Source organism: Diprion similis, chromosome 7 (genome assembly GCF_021155765.1).
Source record: "Diprion similis isolate iyDipSimi1 chromosome 7, iyDipSimi1.1, whole genome shotgun sequence".
Classification (NCBI taxonomy): Eukaryota; Metazoa; Arthropoda; class Insecta; order Hymenoptera; family Diprionidae; genus Diprion; species Diprion similis.
In genome coordinates this window covers 8,776,321-8,792,306 of record NC_060111.1, presented here as the reverse complement: position 1 = coordinate 8,792,306, position 15,986 = coordinate 8,776,321, and the positions used below count along the sequence as shown (strand labels likewise).

The 15,986-nt window shown below is 37.7% G+C and overlaps 1 protein-coding gene and 2 long non-coding RNA genes across 3 annotated transcripts in view; all 3 read left to right on the top strand.

The window, feature by feature from the left end:
- Positions 1–15,986, top strand: part of LOC124407862 (DNA-dependent protein kinase catalytic subunit-like) — a 56,859-nt gene that overhangs the window by 11,256 nt on the left and 29,617 nt on the right. The window contains exons 4-8 of the mRNA XM_046884415.1: positions 5,786–5,948; positions 6,056–6,171; positions 6,420–6,612; positions 11,174–11,382; positions 13,074–13,252. Of these exons, the coding sequence (XP_046740371.1) occupies positions 5,786–5,948; positions 6,056–6,171; positions 6,420–6,612; positions 11,174–11,382; positions 13,074–13,252 (860 nt within the window). The remainder of the gene's footprint in view (positions 1–5,785; positions 5,949–6,055; positions 6,172–6,419; positions 6,613–11,173; positions 11,383–13,073; positions 13,253–15,986) is intronic.
- On the top strand, positions 265–945 carry LOC124407866. The gene is made up of 3 exons (XR_006929369.1): positions 265–539; positions 658–719; positions 855–945. It is a non-coding gene; the product is annotated as an uncharacterized LOC124407866 (long non-coding RNA).
- On the top strand, positions 1,682–4,779 carry LOC124407867. The gene is made up of 3 exons (XR_006929370.1): positions 1,682–1,806; positions 3,514–3,519; positions 4,768–4,779. It is a non-coding gene; the product is annotated as an uncharacterized LOC124407867 (long non-coding RNA).

The following is a 15,986-nucleotide window of genomic DNA, read 5'->3' as shown; positions in this document are numbered from 1 at the left end:
TTTCTTCATTACCCCTAAGAATGCAAGGTGCAGTTCATCATATGGTACACCTGTTACCCTGCCTATTCCAAGAAGAGTGAGAGGGGTGCCTCCTTCTTTGTGGTGATCCTCATCAAGTTCTTGTTCGTATTCTATGTCAGTTCGCAAACGGTGGTCAGTACCTCGGAAAATCATTCTTCCTTCGAACGATGAACCTACAACTTCGCATTTAGAGCATGGTTTCGAAGACATGTGTCCTTTGTGGTTTAATATAAAAGCTCTAGCTGGAGCATCAGCTATGAAGCATCTGAACTTTATTTCTATTAAACGATTCTTGAAGTGGATACCACCATTGGCAAAAACCTCTTGGACTTCATCTGTGAACATTTTAAAGAAATTGGTCGGATCTTTTGGCTTACTCTTTCCCTGATAGACACCTGCGATAAGTATAGAGCTATCAGGAATATTTATTATTCGGAACTGGATAGGCCAATATTGAGTTGAACCGTCTTTTGTGCCAGCAGCTCCGTCAGTACTAACATCAATTTCTAAGATATTAGGTATGGCATATGTGTGTTTCGACAGTTCCTTTAGAATTCCAGCAACAAAACCTACATGCCAATATTGTCATGGTCATGTCAGGTTCAACATCAATCAATTCAATGGGACGATTGCAAGTCCCAATCAATGTTCTTACGTCTTGTGGCAGAGAAGCCAAACAGCGATGTGATCTGAGAACTGTAAGTATTGAGTTCGCCTGAACATTGTTAATGTTATTCTCAATAAAACAATCAGTTAACTGTGTTTGAAAGCAATTTTTTAATCGAGTACTGCCTCCTTCGTCCATGGAATGACTATTACTCTCTTCTTCACAGATTGAATCTGAATCTACACACCCATATTCGGAAGAATTATCTTTCGCCTTGTGAGCTAAGTTATTCCATGTAACTGAACTTTGTGCTTCGTGGCTAGGACTCTCATTTGGTACAATAGATGCTACAACGTTTCCATTGTTCAAAAATATTTCCTCAGAACTATCATTATTGACGATATTGCAATGTAGATAAGGATTAGCATTGGTATGCCTCGCCATTCTATGGCCATTTAAACGATTACGTTGTTGCCTTTGTGTGAGTTGACTAAATGGGTTTCGTTTCAGCCTAATCATTATTCAATCAAGTATATAGACAAGCTAGAGAAATTCTCAATATTGCATATACTTATGTCGAGGCAACAAATACAAATCTCTGAAAATTACGTCACTTTAAATTTCATGAAATAACACTTTTGTCGTATGTATAATACAGCAATGGCCAAAAATTTAACCTAAAAAGTGTGCTAATATAGGTAACATGGTATTATATTAAAACCATAAAACATTTGGATTCGAAATACAGATCTCCGTATGTGTATCAATTTTAAAAGATAATTTGAAAACAGCACTTACTCTATGAAATGAATTATACTGTTTGTCCTCTTGGCCCCACTTAGACACTGGTTTCACTCACGAACCCAAGCTTCTAGTTCCCGCTTCCCGCCATTATTGTATGTATAATTATTATGATACAATAATGGCGGAAACCGGGAAGTTTGGGCTCATGGCTTGGACATCCTGCGCGCACGTGCAAGCACCGTGCGCAGCACGGCGAGCAGAATTGTGGCAGACGTCGCATGAATGCTGCTGCAAGCGCTGTTTGACAGTCCCGTACAGCTTTGCTGTTTGCTCGCTTGTTTTGTGACGCCATACAACAATCATGCAGGATTCTGCCGCGTGGCGCTGCCGATCAAGGTCTTGCACGATCTGACGGCGCATGAAATGCTACCTGGGTATCTTACATATGTATACTGTTTAAAATAGACTAGTCTCGTATGAAATGCCTCTCTAGCATTAGAAAACTAAGTGGTCACTTAAGGTTAACAAATATCACAATAGTATTAAAAAAACAATCAAAGGTCGCAATCGCTTCGTGAAAGTAAAAAAAAAAAAGCAATTAACTATCGTCAGTAGCTTCTGCGATGCAGCTCATAATTTTGGCCTTCAATCTTAATTTAATTTTTGTTGAACTGATTTCTTTTAGCGATAAGGCAACAGTTCTGCCAAATGCAAAATCTTCGTCAGTCAATTCGAGTGGTACGGTCTCTGATTGGCTCGACTTTGCGACAAGTTCGTCGAATTTGTTGAAGGCTCCAACGATGCTTTTTGATAGATTCGTAATTTCGTCAGTGTTGGCAACTTTCCTTCGTTTCTGTGGGACCTTCGGATTGAATCCAGAACTGTCGGTACTTGAGTGTGATGACATGCTGGACTGTCCTGCTGATATTCCAAGGCGTGATGATGGCGTTTCAGATTCGCTAGGTGTTCGAGGCACGGACCGGTGATAATTACGATTTGTGTGCAAAGAACACGAAGGTGTTGTGGATGTACTTGGTATCGACTCTTGTTTTCTCCCATTCACAAATACGTCGTTCAATGTCAACATCTCATCGTCAGTGTGATCATTTATCATGACATCTTCTATCGATGCAACTTCATATTCTTCTTGATCAGATTCATTCTTGCTTAATGTTGAGCTGGTGTAATTGCTCCGACGTCTAAGAAAATATATGGGGATTTATGATGATGTGTTGATTGGAAGTTATGAGCATTGAAACAATTGCCTTGAATGATATATCAATTACCTTGACACGATGACTTTTTCTAAGAAACTGCAAGCTGTATAATGTGGCCATGAAACCTCGTAGGCTGCAGCACCAGACCGCGTAGCATCTTGCAACAGCCGTCGCTCTTTCGCGTACCGACTTCGTATATTTCCAAATCTTGATTCGCATTCATTCGCTGTGAACCAATAACATTCAGTCAAATGAAAACACGAAGAAAAATATGAAAAGGCGTTTTTGTAACCTACGTGTTAAGTTAACGCAGAGCCTATGGCATTCCATGCGTTACGAACAATCAGTTTATTCTTGTGGTTCTGATTTTTCTTATCCCAAATTACACTAAATTGCTGGACGCTTTCAATTAAATCTGCGTCTGACATGATTCGTAGTTTTTCCTCTACTTGCAGCTCGTTATCAATCGATGGAAGTACTTTGTGAGCAGCACAATGGACACAATGGTGGACAACGGTCATATCTTGTTGCGGATACAGAGTACATCACGTTCGTTCGTTCACTGTTGTTCTTCTCACTTTATATGACGCATGCGCTGTATTCTCTTTACGATAAAGTATCGTCTAAAGTTGAAAATTACAAACTGTCTACGGTCGATGACTAAATTCGGTTAAGACTCAATTGAGGTTCAGACCGTTGCATAAACACCCTTAAAACCAGTCTTTTAAAGTTAAGTAAAACTTGAAAAGTTCGCAACTTTCTAAAGTTAAGGCTAAAGCTAATGCTAAGAATCTAACTGTATAAACGGGCTATTGATATTCTTTACATCTATCTTTTAAGTTACGGCTAACTTAACGTTAAAACCGCTGCATAAACCAGCCATAAATGGGAAAGCTACAGCAAAGCAAAGCTAAACTAGCAAAGTGAAGAGTAGCCAAAAACCGCCAAGCTAAAATGTAAAATACGCCAAAATATCGCCAAGTCACCTGTGACGTCCCGATGTCGTCGGTCGTTGAAACAAACTAAGTAGAGTGTTTTGCAGAAGGCACAACACCCGAACATCAGCAACACGCGTCTGGAGCCCTGATTTTGGGTAGAGGACCCGGGCCCCCGCTACGGACAAGTACTGATATGGAGAAATAGACTGACAAGTGCCGCGAGTGATTTAATGTTAAATGATATAGTTCTTACCTTTGAACGATGTGAACTGGCTTTGATCCTTATCCTTCCCTGGACCCTGATGTAATAAGGATTTCAGTGAATGGGGATCTCAGGATAAACACAACTCACAAAACACTTGATGATTTAAACAGTACCAAAAATAACTATATATTGTTACAATCTTTGAAATCAATACACTCGTATTAAAATATAATGTTTTAAGTCTAATAAGTTAACACTACGCAGTTATAAAAAGAAAATAAGTTTAAATGTAACTGGACAATAGGAAGTTAGTTTTTTCGAAAGCGACTGAACTTGTCGAACGTTGGATAAAAAGTGATTATTTTTTAATGTGACTGAACAGTTTGAAAGCTAAACAGAAAGTTATTATTTTTTAATGTGACTGAACAGTTTGAGAGTTAAACCGAAAGTTATTTTTGCCGCGATGCAGCTGACCGCTCCGGCCGCTGCAAGGTGGCTGTGCGCTTGCGCGATTTTTCTCTCTGCTGGCTGACGATGGTCACATGGGCCCTTTGGTCATGCCAGAGTTATTTATTGTTTAGTCTATGTTCCTATCACTCTGATGAACGGTGGTCCGACTCTGGGCTGTGCAGGGAACCCAATATTTAAACATCTATAGAGTGTCATATCTTCAACCGCGCCATCCTCAACCCAAAGGACTGTATAGTACCACCCACCAAGTGTGGGAGTATCGAGGTAATGAAAGATATAGCGACCATTCGCAGAACTCGGCATTGAGTTTATTATTAATTTTGGCTTGTGATTTCCTTTTGGTTTGGCGTGCCCATTTGAAGATAACCTCATATGCCTCTAAGGCTTCTTACTAATTATATTTATATAGTGAATAATATAAAATCAGGTTGTAATATTATATTGATGTGTGCGTGTATTGAAATGTCAGAACATATACTCTTTTATATGTATGTGTTTGTCTGAGGTATTATAAAGAAGGAAGAGAACAGCAGTTTAAAGATATATAGGCAAATTTGTATAGAGGCAATTTTCATTAGGCGGACGTCTCTCGCGGGGACGTCACACACCAATCATAATATTTCGGCACCAAACCACCTTCAAAATTCGCCAATTTGGCGGAAAATCGCCAAAACTGGCAACGCTGGCCGCGGCGGAATGGATGCCGCGAGCGGGGCCTATATCCCCACTCTCAATTTTTTGTTTTTTACACTATACGTTGTGGCCATCTGGTGGACTCGAGAGTCACTACATATTTGTAATATCGAGAACGAGGCGGGAAATATAATTGCTGTCATGTCAATGTCATGAAATTTCTAAGTTTTGATTTTGTTTTAAATGAAGCTAAGTTAAGTCACCTGCGCTAAACGCGTCAAGTGCCTTCACAAAAGAAATAGAGAGAAATATCCCAGCTGGATAATTGCAGAGTGCCGGTGGCGAGACGGCTAGTGGTATAGCGCGCGGATCGCTTCACTGAATCATTTCACGTGAAAAAATGGTACATACATACGGGAATATTTGCCCTTTCGGTCTCTGGTTAGAAGTTCACTAATCAAAATTCTAGAGTGAATTTCTCTTACAACTAATCGTGTTCCATTGCATAAACAATCTGATATTGATAAATTTCTCAATGACATTACAATTACTCTATCCATTCAGTGCAACTGTGAAAATTTGGTCAATTTCTGTAGGTGGTAACCAATCTGTAAATTTTTTTTCCAAATTTTGACAAAGTAAAAAGACGCTCCACTTTTTGCCAAAATAAGGTATGAACTGGCCAAGTTTCACTCTGATTGCTTAAGCGGTATAGGAGTTTTGCATTCCCGCGTTTTCGAGGTGTACAACGTGTCTTTATAAGCACCTTAAATTGTTGCTTTGAATTTTTTTCTCTGGTACAAACAACTCTACTTCTCCATCACCTATATTAAGTAACGACTCTGAAAACTTTACGGCATCCTCCTTTGCTCGCATACTTTTTTCCAGCTTAATTTTTCGAATATACTCCAAAAAATATTGAATGATCAACTTATATTTGTTTGTATAGAAAGTTTGCCAATCTGCAATCATCACAAAATGTTCACAACTTATTAAAACGGCTGGCGTCGATTGCTTTGAATACGTCATTAGAATGTTTCCCAGCCATGAATTGGAATTGAGTGAAACGGTCAAAGTTTTGATCAATAAGTTTCATCTATGCAATGACACAGGTAGGATAAATGATTCTATAATGTTTGCACTTCAAGAGTTATGACACTGTCTGATAGAGATTACTTCATATTACATGTAATAAATTTATGATATTTGACGCTTTTAGAGAGAGCTAAGTACTTCAAAGCTTTGGGATTCATAGTAAAGTACAACCCCGGAGCTATATCTTCTGCGCAATCCACCACACTTTTTGAGAGACTTATGAATGATTTTGACAAACTGGTAAGCATTGTTACCATATTGAGGATATTATATGTATGGAAACTTCCATGCGAAACCGGAAACTATGGGGACTTACATATTATTTCCACATTTTACCAGAGGATCGTTAGGCATATTTTTACTTGCTCTTCATTAAAATACTCTGATGGTATTTGAATCTAGATTTTGAGAAAATGTGAAAACTAATTTTGGAATTTTTAAGCCGCGTACACAGCTGAGCACGAGTTAAATATTTTTTCAAATTCTAGTATTCCAGATCTAAGGAAGGTTCACAACCAAGAGATTTGGCAATTTACCTTGATGTTCTACAAAATTTACTGACAAATTTTGCTCCTCGCGAATCACATGAAATATCCTTCCGTTATTACAAAAAATTGTATGGATATTTGAAGGAACTAAGTCAAATCCAGCGAAATCAAACATTAAAATTTGTCAGCCGAGGTAAGCCTATAATATGTAACAAAATAACTATACTAGCTACTAATGTTTATCCTGCATTCATTTGCAAATATCATCCAAGATATAAAAAAATCCCGATTATCCTAACCAATTTTTATAATATTGACTCACTTTAAAGATTTACAAAATATTTTATCCACCTGCCAAGGCTTGTACTATAATAGTATAAAAACACAATCTATTTATGTTTACAATTCTTATCGGTAAATTCCAAACACATACCGGTTGCAGGAGTAACGACAGCGAACAGAATCGGTTTGAATAAAGATGACCACAACGTCGTATACTAGCATTGATTTTATTCTATGGTAGAAACTCAAGTCCAAAATGTTAATGCTTGCAAAGTATTAGTTTTTAGGATATAAAACTTTTATAGAATACACTTACAAACCTTTGGCTCTGCTTCTTTCTTATAAAACTTCAGAATTTAGTATCGAATGAAGTAAAAGTGAAGCAATACCAACATTAAAATCATGCGCTTTATAATTGTCTAGACTTCCTAATTTTAATCAAATTACTAGAGCATTATACAAGTGATCAATTTAGAATAAATAATGCATACTTAACGTATTTCTTACCGACGCTGCTCATCGAAATTACTTTAGATTTTCCGTTGATTCACCGACTTAGTAACTTAGCATTGAACAAAATAGTTTTATACGGGTCACATAAAAAACACAACTTCGTTCATTGTAATTGACATCAAATTCAAATGGGAATGGAATAGCAAGAAGAGTTCTAGATGCGAATCCCTGTATTACCGGCACAGCTGGGTCAAAGCCCGGACGCAAACCTTCTTTTAGAATGTTCGAGGGTAAGTGTTATCCCTACTGAGACTGACTTTATCGACCATTAGAAAAAAATCCTCCACATTTTGCTCTACGTTACCATCGTTTTTGTAATTATCGGATAAAATTATCCAGACTCGCGTTATTTTTCACCTGCATGGGTAAAAAATTTCGCGCTCTACCTTTACCGAACTGCCAATACGTATCAACCAAGATCGAGGTGTAGGTGTGAACGGTTGCAAAATTCGATCGAGACTTTGGGAGTCTTGCAACGATGAATTCTTAGAATTTGGAAAGAAAAACAGTTCTCAGAATTGTCCATCATCCCTGAAGCTTTAGAGTGATCTGAAATTGAAAAAAATCGAATTTTATAACAGCAATAAATCGATTATTACAGGGATGAATTGAATATTTTATTGTCCATGAATATTGTTACGTGGCCGTGAGACGAATCAGCGCCGTGGTAGTTAATGATTATAAATAACGGAGATCGTTCTCACGTAACGACAGTGAATGCAAATTAAAAAATAAGATCTACCTTCCGACAAATCGGTATTTATGGTTACTTTTTTGCTTAGTCCTGTACAGGGCTGTGAGAGTTGTTTCAACGGTTGAGACCAATCTGTAATAATAATATAGGATGGAGGATCGTTCGAAAGAAATGGTTGAATGTGAATTAATCTGGTAAAAGATAAAGTATATTCTTCAAATGATTTGGTTTTTGGTGCAATTAACTAAAGTCATCCAAAATCATGTAATGGGGCCGAGTTGTAGACTGGAGATTTCCTCTCGTTATACCAAGTGATATAGAATACAACTGGGCACCGATTCTACCATTGAACTTTATATTAGAGTTCTCAAGAAACAATATGTTCGTTTGAAAATGGCAAGAAAAGCTTACCACCAATTCTTAGTGTTCTATAGAAAGGTAATTTTTATAATTTGATGAAATTGTAATTTAGAAAATGCTGGAGTAAAAACTGCTCGAATTGACTTATCTTTTGATGATGATGGCGAGTCTCAATGCCGTCGGTTCTTGTCGTTCAGCGTCAATAATATTCTGGAGCAGAGCCTAACCTCAGATCGGTACAAGTAGTTCAATGGAATTTGTTACGATGATATTCAGCCGTTTAGCCTTTGCGAATTTTGAATTTATATTGTTTTATCGAAAGTTATTGTCCGAAATGTTTCACTCGCGGTTGATAACAAGAAAATGCTTAATTATTATTGGATTAAATTGAATTGTTAATTAAAATTTATAATGAAGTTCAGTTATTATTGAGTTCACTTAAAACTACCTAATCCTTGAGAATCAGGGCCGAACTTGATTTGTTTGAAGGCAATGGAATACCATAAAAATATCTATTCGCGAAATACTTAGAAGAAGTAAAGAACAGGAAAGAGTTGAAATTACTCTTGGGGCACCCTACTCTTCGTACAGCTTCTTCATGTGTTTTGGTTCACAACGAAACCTATATAAAATCGCGAAGTGGTTGACACTTGTCGGTTACGTTTGCATATTGCCTCTATCTCACTCTACCCCACGAAATCTCAACGACTTGAATCTGATACCGTAGGCAAAGTAAAACATCCCCATCTTCTAATACTACTACACTTCCGCGTATCAATCTAACGATTTGTTCACCACCACAGCTCTCTCTCTCTCTCTCGTACATGAGGCGTGCGAAACTTTTTCGCCGAGTTCCAAGAACTATCCTACCATCTTACACGCGCAACGAATTCGTTCAAGAAATATCTTGCAATTTTTCGTTGATTGTTCGCGAATTTTCGACAATGTGTGAGTCATGATGTTGTTAACCCATAAAAGGGACCGTGTCAGCGTAGAGCAGTCATTCTAAAGCAAGCTTTGCAACTGTAGCTTTGTCATGCAAAATTACACACAAAGATGAACAGTGTATTAGAATGTTTATTGAAAGCAAAATTAGGTGCGAATGGAGTACAAAATGAAAGGTTTGAACAATAATGTTAGATCTATTTATAGGCTAACAGATAAAAATATGCGTGCATCACGCAGGGAGGCAGTATTGAGACTGGCTATCTGGCTTCTCGCCGGGCGCGGCGTGAGCGCATATAAGATGCATATACTCGCAACGCATATATAGGAGGCATATAATCTCGAAATTTGAGCGCCTACGCTAAATAAGCAGCCAAGCGCGTGGAGCGGGCTGGGTTGTGCGACGCATCGTCAGTGACGATTCAATTAAACAATATCAATCCCCCGGATGTTCCTACGAGAGGATGGTAGAGGTTCAAGTTCTATTACACCTTTATCAAGTGTGCGATCGAAAGAAGAAACAAACATGGATTCTGAAAAGTGTTTGAAATTAATAAAAATCATGGAAACGGCGTTTAAGATTTCAAATGAACAATCGGCACCGGTGGAGATTCCAAAGCGGATTCGATTTGGAACCCAAAATACCAAGCTTTTGAATAAAATCTTACCAAAGAGCGCCTCAACGATTGAAGAGAAGACAAGAATTTTGACTACAATTGGAATTTTGAAATCTTTAACAGCTTAATTTCAACAGTTTTAAAAAGTGGGTGACGGATTACGAAGCCGACGGAGGAGCGATCGAGTACGGTGGGAAGATTTGGAGATAGCTTTCGAGAGCCAAATTAGAACGGGAGCCGTTATTAATCTGCGACATAAAGACTTGATTAGATTTCTGCATGACGCAAAACACCTCGTTATTGCAAGGCTGAAGAACGTGCTACGAACGGAGGGAAATTTAAAAGCAAAATGTGTCTTGTGTTGTAAATTCAATGTAATAAAAAATGCTGAAATTATAGAACACATTACATTTTTCAATACTAAAAATCAAATTATCCTCCAACCAACGGACATACACGGGCAGTTCGAAGAGAACGTCAAGCAAAAAGTGTTGGCCAAGGTGGAAGATTTCCAAAAAAATTACTCTGGCTGGTCGTTGACTGAAATAATCAATTTGACTGTGAATATCGACAGTACGTGCCATTCCGAGGAGTGTGTTCACATATACACAACCACACAAAGATATTCAAGATGAGAAGACCGTTGTCACCATACGTAACAGCGACTCATATTGCTTTCTTTGGTCGGTCATCGCAGCCCTCTTTCCAGATAATAATAAAAATCCCAACGAAGTCAGCTCTTATCCACATTTCAGCTCAGTGCGAAGAATAACGAAATCTACTTCAACCATCGCATCATCACATAAGGTTTACTATCGAATCGGTATCACCCCAATATTATGATTTGGTTTAATGACCTAGAATATAAAGTAGGGTATATTCAAGATAACTACATTTTGAAGAAAAGAAAAAATACCTTCCGTAATAAATTTGTCATAGTCAATTCTTAAAAAAAAACCGCAAGCATTTTATCAGCATAAGGTATTGGTTTTCAACGATTGCCTATGATCAAGTGTTACCAGTGGTTCGATGTCACTGGGGTAACCTATTAACGAATTTAATTCGCGGTATACAGTCTTTTTATTTTTAAGTGTACAGATACAGCTCTTACTTGCATTCCTTTCCTATTCTCGTCCGTACATCGGTTTGCATATGTTTTCACAATGCCATCGACCAGAATTTCCAATTATTTATCATCATTTTCATTTCAATCACTCATTTACTCCCATGTTCAATTAGTTAGTTGATAATTGCTTATTGCAAGCGCATGAGAACGAGTATAGTCAATAAAACACGTAATATTAATTAAAATGCGTTTTCTAAAAAGGTTTTCTGTATTATAGCTGCTATTGCTGTACTTGGAAAGCATATGTCTTTGTTTGATGATCTTATTTATGAGGACATCTACTTCTGGCATGAGACTTTATTGAATTGGACAAGATTTAACGATGAAAATGCGACGGTTGCATTTATTACTTTGTCCACTTTTTACGAGAGAATTGGTATAATGCTGCAAAGTAAAAACACCGATCGTAACCGAGCATTATTTGAGGTAAATATTAGTTACTACTATTTAAAAAAAGCTAATATAAAAAAATCGTACAAAGTTACACAGTATAGAAAGAGAACTCCATTAATCTTGCACCACTGCGACGAAAAATTAAAACAATGATAGTGAGTTATATCTATTCATCAAGTGCATTATACAGCTTTCCATATCACTTCAAACGACTGATTCTTTCGACACCTTTTTAGCTTTTTTCCTTCGATTCACACAATTCCAGTAATTATTGAAAACATCACCCACGCATTTTGTCAGATTTTTAAATCAATAGATTGCCTGCGATACTCGTTTCGAAGATCCAGTTTGACCAAGTCATCGGTAATTTCAGATCAATAAACGTTGAAATCAAGGTGAATTGTGAAAAAAATTCTCACACAAATGTAACGCACTTTTTATAAAATTTTTGATACCCATAGTAGGTACGTATAATAAGTAACTTTGGATACAGTTTCTTGTTAGCGATACTTGATGATATTTCAAGGCTGAAACGTGAACCTTTTTTGGGAAGTTTGGGTGATGATGACATTCCTTATTACTGACTTTATTCCTTCGTATATCACCCCTCTTTATCAGTATACTGTCCTACTTCATTGACTCTAGGACTCGAAGTCACGTAGCGCTAGATTATCATACCAAGAATTTCCTTCACGTCGTCACACAGAAACAAAATCTGCTGTGACTGGACCAAAAAAGAAAACTACTAAGTCTTGATAGCTTCTAAAATTTGAATTAAAAATATATATTCGTATTCTGCATCGTGATAACCGAAAACACTGTTGTCTTAATTTTATTGATATTTAATACAATATTGCCACAATGTTCCTACAAATTAGATAAAACAACCAATGTATTGTATAATTTTAGTTGTGAATATGCAATTTTCGAATTGTGTCATTATTTTGTCTCTATTCATATTTTCTATTTCAAGGGGGGGAGGGGCGGGGGGACTACTTGAGCGGTCTAAAATCATACCTACTAAGTTTTTTTTTTTCAAGAAAATGAAAACACTTGGAGTTATTTGAGTTCGAGGGCTTTGTTATTCATAGTTTCAAGAATATCAAATTTGAGAATATTTTTTATTGAAATGAATAACAAAATTGCGGAATGGCGCATATAATTCAAAAATAATTTCCAAATTTTTCAAGAATTTTATCTCAACTCTAATTCATGCCCCAAAGAGGGTGGATTCCATTCAACCCTTTCATGGGCACATCAAATCTATTGAACAGATTTAAATGAAATTTGGATTAGAAAAGTTTCTTGAGTCGCTGATTACTAATCTGAACTCAAAATCAAAAAATTTAAAGTGGTGAATCCCATGTGGTGAACCAAAATCCCAAAGTCTAAAGTCATTTAAATCCGTTCGGTAGATTTGATGTGGAAATCCAACTTTTCTGAGGCACCAGGTAGAGTTGAGACAAACAACAAATGTAAGAAGGTCGAATTTTCTTCCTCTTTGAATTCTGAATAATTTGTATTGAGCATGTTTTTGCATTTCGTCCTACTTCTGAAATTACGGCCTGAGGTGATTGAAAAAAGTTACTCCGGACATTCGAAATTTGAAATACCTGGTTTTTAGTTTCAAATTTAAACACCAAAATAAGTTTAACGATTATCGGCACATCTCTAAAATATTTTTCCTAGGACTGTTATTATCTACATTTTTATTCTTATTTTAGTATTTCATGCAGTACTTCGAAAGAAAAATCACCACCGAAAATCAGGAGTCTACCACTCTACAATTGAGCATTCGTGGTTTTGGTTATATGGCCGGCCCTTGTAAAATTTATAAGACTGAAAAACATGTGGTAGACATGTTTTCACTCATTGCTCAAAGAACAAGTGTTATCTACTCCAAGTAAGTAATATCTGCATAATCGATTATCGCCCAGTAAATTTTGTTATTGGCGCTTGTCAATTATACTCTTATAAGAAAATGATACAAAACGAACCACAATTTACAAGCTCATACTTTTTAATACATACATCATTCCGCCTATTCCATTAAGAAAGTTGTATCTGGGAGTCACTGGTTCAAATTGCTATTCTACTAGGTACACGTTTTTATGTGGGGGTGAGACGTGTGCTGATCAGTGGTGGTTTATGGTTATAAATAATCAAGATCAATCCCACGTAACGACAACGAATGAAATTAAAAACTGAGAAAGACCTATCTTTCGATAAGCTGTTAAGGGGGAACTACAGTGAAATTTTGATAATATCGAGTCTTTGATTTTTTAAACGACTAAAAATGATGTGATTAAAAATTCCTTCCAACAAAATTTAGATTATGGTAGGGTGTGTCGTAAAAAAAAAATTTCAATCTCCTGCGATGAAAGTGTATGCATAAGGAACTTTTGGCAGAAAATTTCCAGCGTACTGCTCCCAACAGTTCCTTGCGCATACCCTTTCATCACAAGAGATTGAATTTTTTTTCAGCACACATATTACCAGAATCCTCGCCAGAATCTAAATTTTGATGGAAGGAATTTTTAATCACATCTTTTTTAGTCATTTGGAAAACAAAATACTCGATATCACCGAAATTTCACCGAGGTAACTCCCTAGAGTGGTACGTGTTGCTATAGTCCTATACAAAGCTATCAGAGTTATTTAAATGGTCAAGGCGAAATTATAATAATGAATTGGGATACATGATTGTTAAATATAAATGGTTAAATAGGGATTGATCTGGTAAATGATAATATAATTCTTTAAATGATTCAGATTGAAATGAACGATAACAAATTGAATGGACTTGACCTAATGAAAAATTATTGCTTATAGTTGAAGTATGTGAATTTAAATGAAGATTACCTCGACGGGTGAATTTATATTCAAATACAGGCAAGCTGCAGAAAATTTTGATTCTAACCGTTTTCGCTCTTCGGCAAGTGTTCTATTATGTAAATCAAATTCGGTGCGTATATGGTATGGTCGGTACCAAGAAACACATATTCTGAACGATAATTAATTTTACGGTAGGTTGGTCTATTATAATAGTATCTCTCCATTCAGAGTAAATGTAACTTATATCTAAATTAAAATGACCAGTAATTCATCTGAAAAATTAAAATTATGTGATGGGCCGAGCTGAGAACAAGAGACTCTCTCTCTGAATACCCAATAAATATTGTTTCCAGCCATGCACCAATTACTCTGCTTAGAAGGGTTAACTCGGGTTTCACGTCCACGCGCTTCGCGACATAACAAACGAAAGACAAGGCTTCTTGGGCCTGACGATTTAAGACATTGCGGTTGCAACTTTGTTTTATCAATGTGTTATGTGCAACCGAGGCTGAAAGCTTTGGTTGCTGTTAACTTATTAAAAATGAGAATAATCTCCGAGCGGTTAGAGACTATCCTCGTGGGCTGAGCTTAATAAAGTCCTGCGGACACCTGTGATTCAGTGGATGACTGAGTTCGACTAGTGAGGTAACTTGGGTGAGACGACCAACGGTTTTATCACGAATCAAAGCAATAAGGTTGAGTCTAACTCTCATGTTATTTATAAACAACACTTGTTAGTATACTACTCCGAATATTGACAGTTAAAACTCTTATGGTAAATTAGAAGATAGTGAATGTACTGTTTAAACAAGAAAACTGATAAGACAAAGGGGTGAGTCCGAGTGTTTCCCTTACCCGCTCCGGGTCAGCTACGGTTTGACCTACCGCTGGTTGTCCGTGTACGACGATCGGTGACTCGCCAGGGCATCGGGTAAGATGTATCAGCTGTTCTCGCTGAGGACCTTCAACTACTTCCACTTCCCTGGTGTTACCTTGCCGTCACGTCGGTACCGGTGTTCCAGCGATTAGGTGCTGCCTCGGAAGGGACTCGGGTAGTGGGCACTTTGCCCACGGCACTCACCAAAAAGCGGCAGAAGGACTGATGGCAATCTCCGCAGTTTCGATAAAGATACCTCGGTTTTCCTTGATTTCAAAATTGTCGGCTGATGAGGCAAGGTGCAACATCAGCAGACTTGGTTCTATCGCAGTTCCTTTGCGTTATCCTCTTTCTTATTCTACTTTCGGAAAACCGAGCGTGTGCAGGAATGCGTTGACTGCATGCCTGGGAAATATTAGCAAATATTGGGGAACAGGGGCCGTTCGTAACAGCCTCCCCCAAGACGCTGACTCTGTTGACGGGGTCAAGCGTATGATCTGGAATGGTCCCTGCAGTCTACTCGCCTTCATGGAATGCTCGTTTTTCTGGAAGTATTCAAAACTAATCTCTAGTGCTAAGTAATGCTACGATAATTTTAATCAAAGAGAAATGAAGATACCCGGCCGTAATGCTTAGTGGTCTATACTACGACGAAGCTGTCAGATTCTCTTCCGATGTGGGCGACCTTGGTCTTGGGTCGTTCAGCTCGCCGGCGCGCGTCGGGTGGTGCCGGTGGCGGCTGGCTAAGCCTGCGCACCTTGTCGATACTGGTCCTCGGGGCTGGTATGGCGTGAATGATTTCCGACCGCGTAGTACGCTGAGGAATGTAAGGAACCGGCGTCTTGCATAGTGTGCTCGTTGTTCTGTCCGTACATCGCTTGTAGATCAGGTACGCTAAGATCAGGGCAAAGATGCCTATGTTACG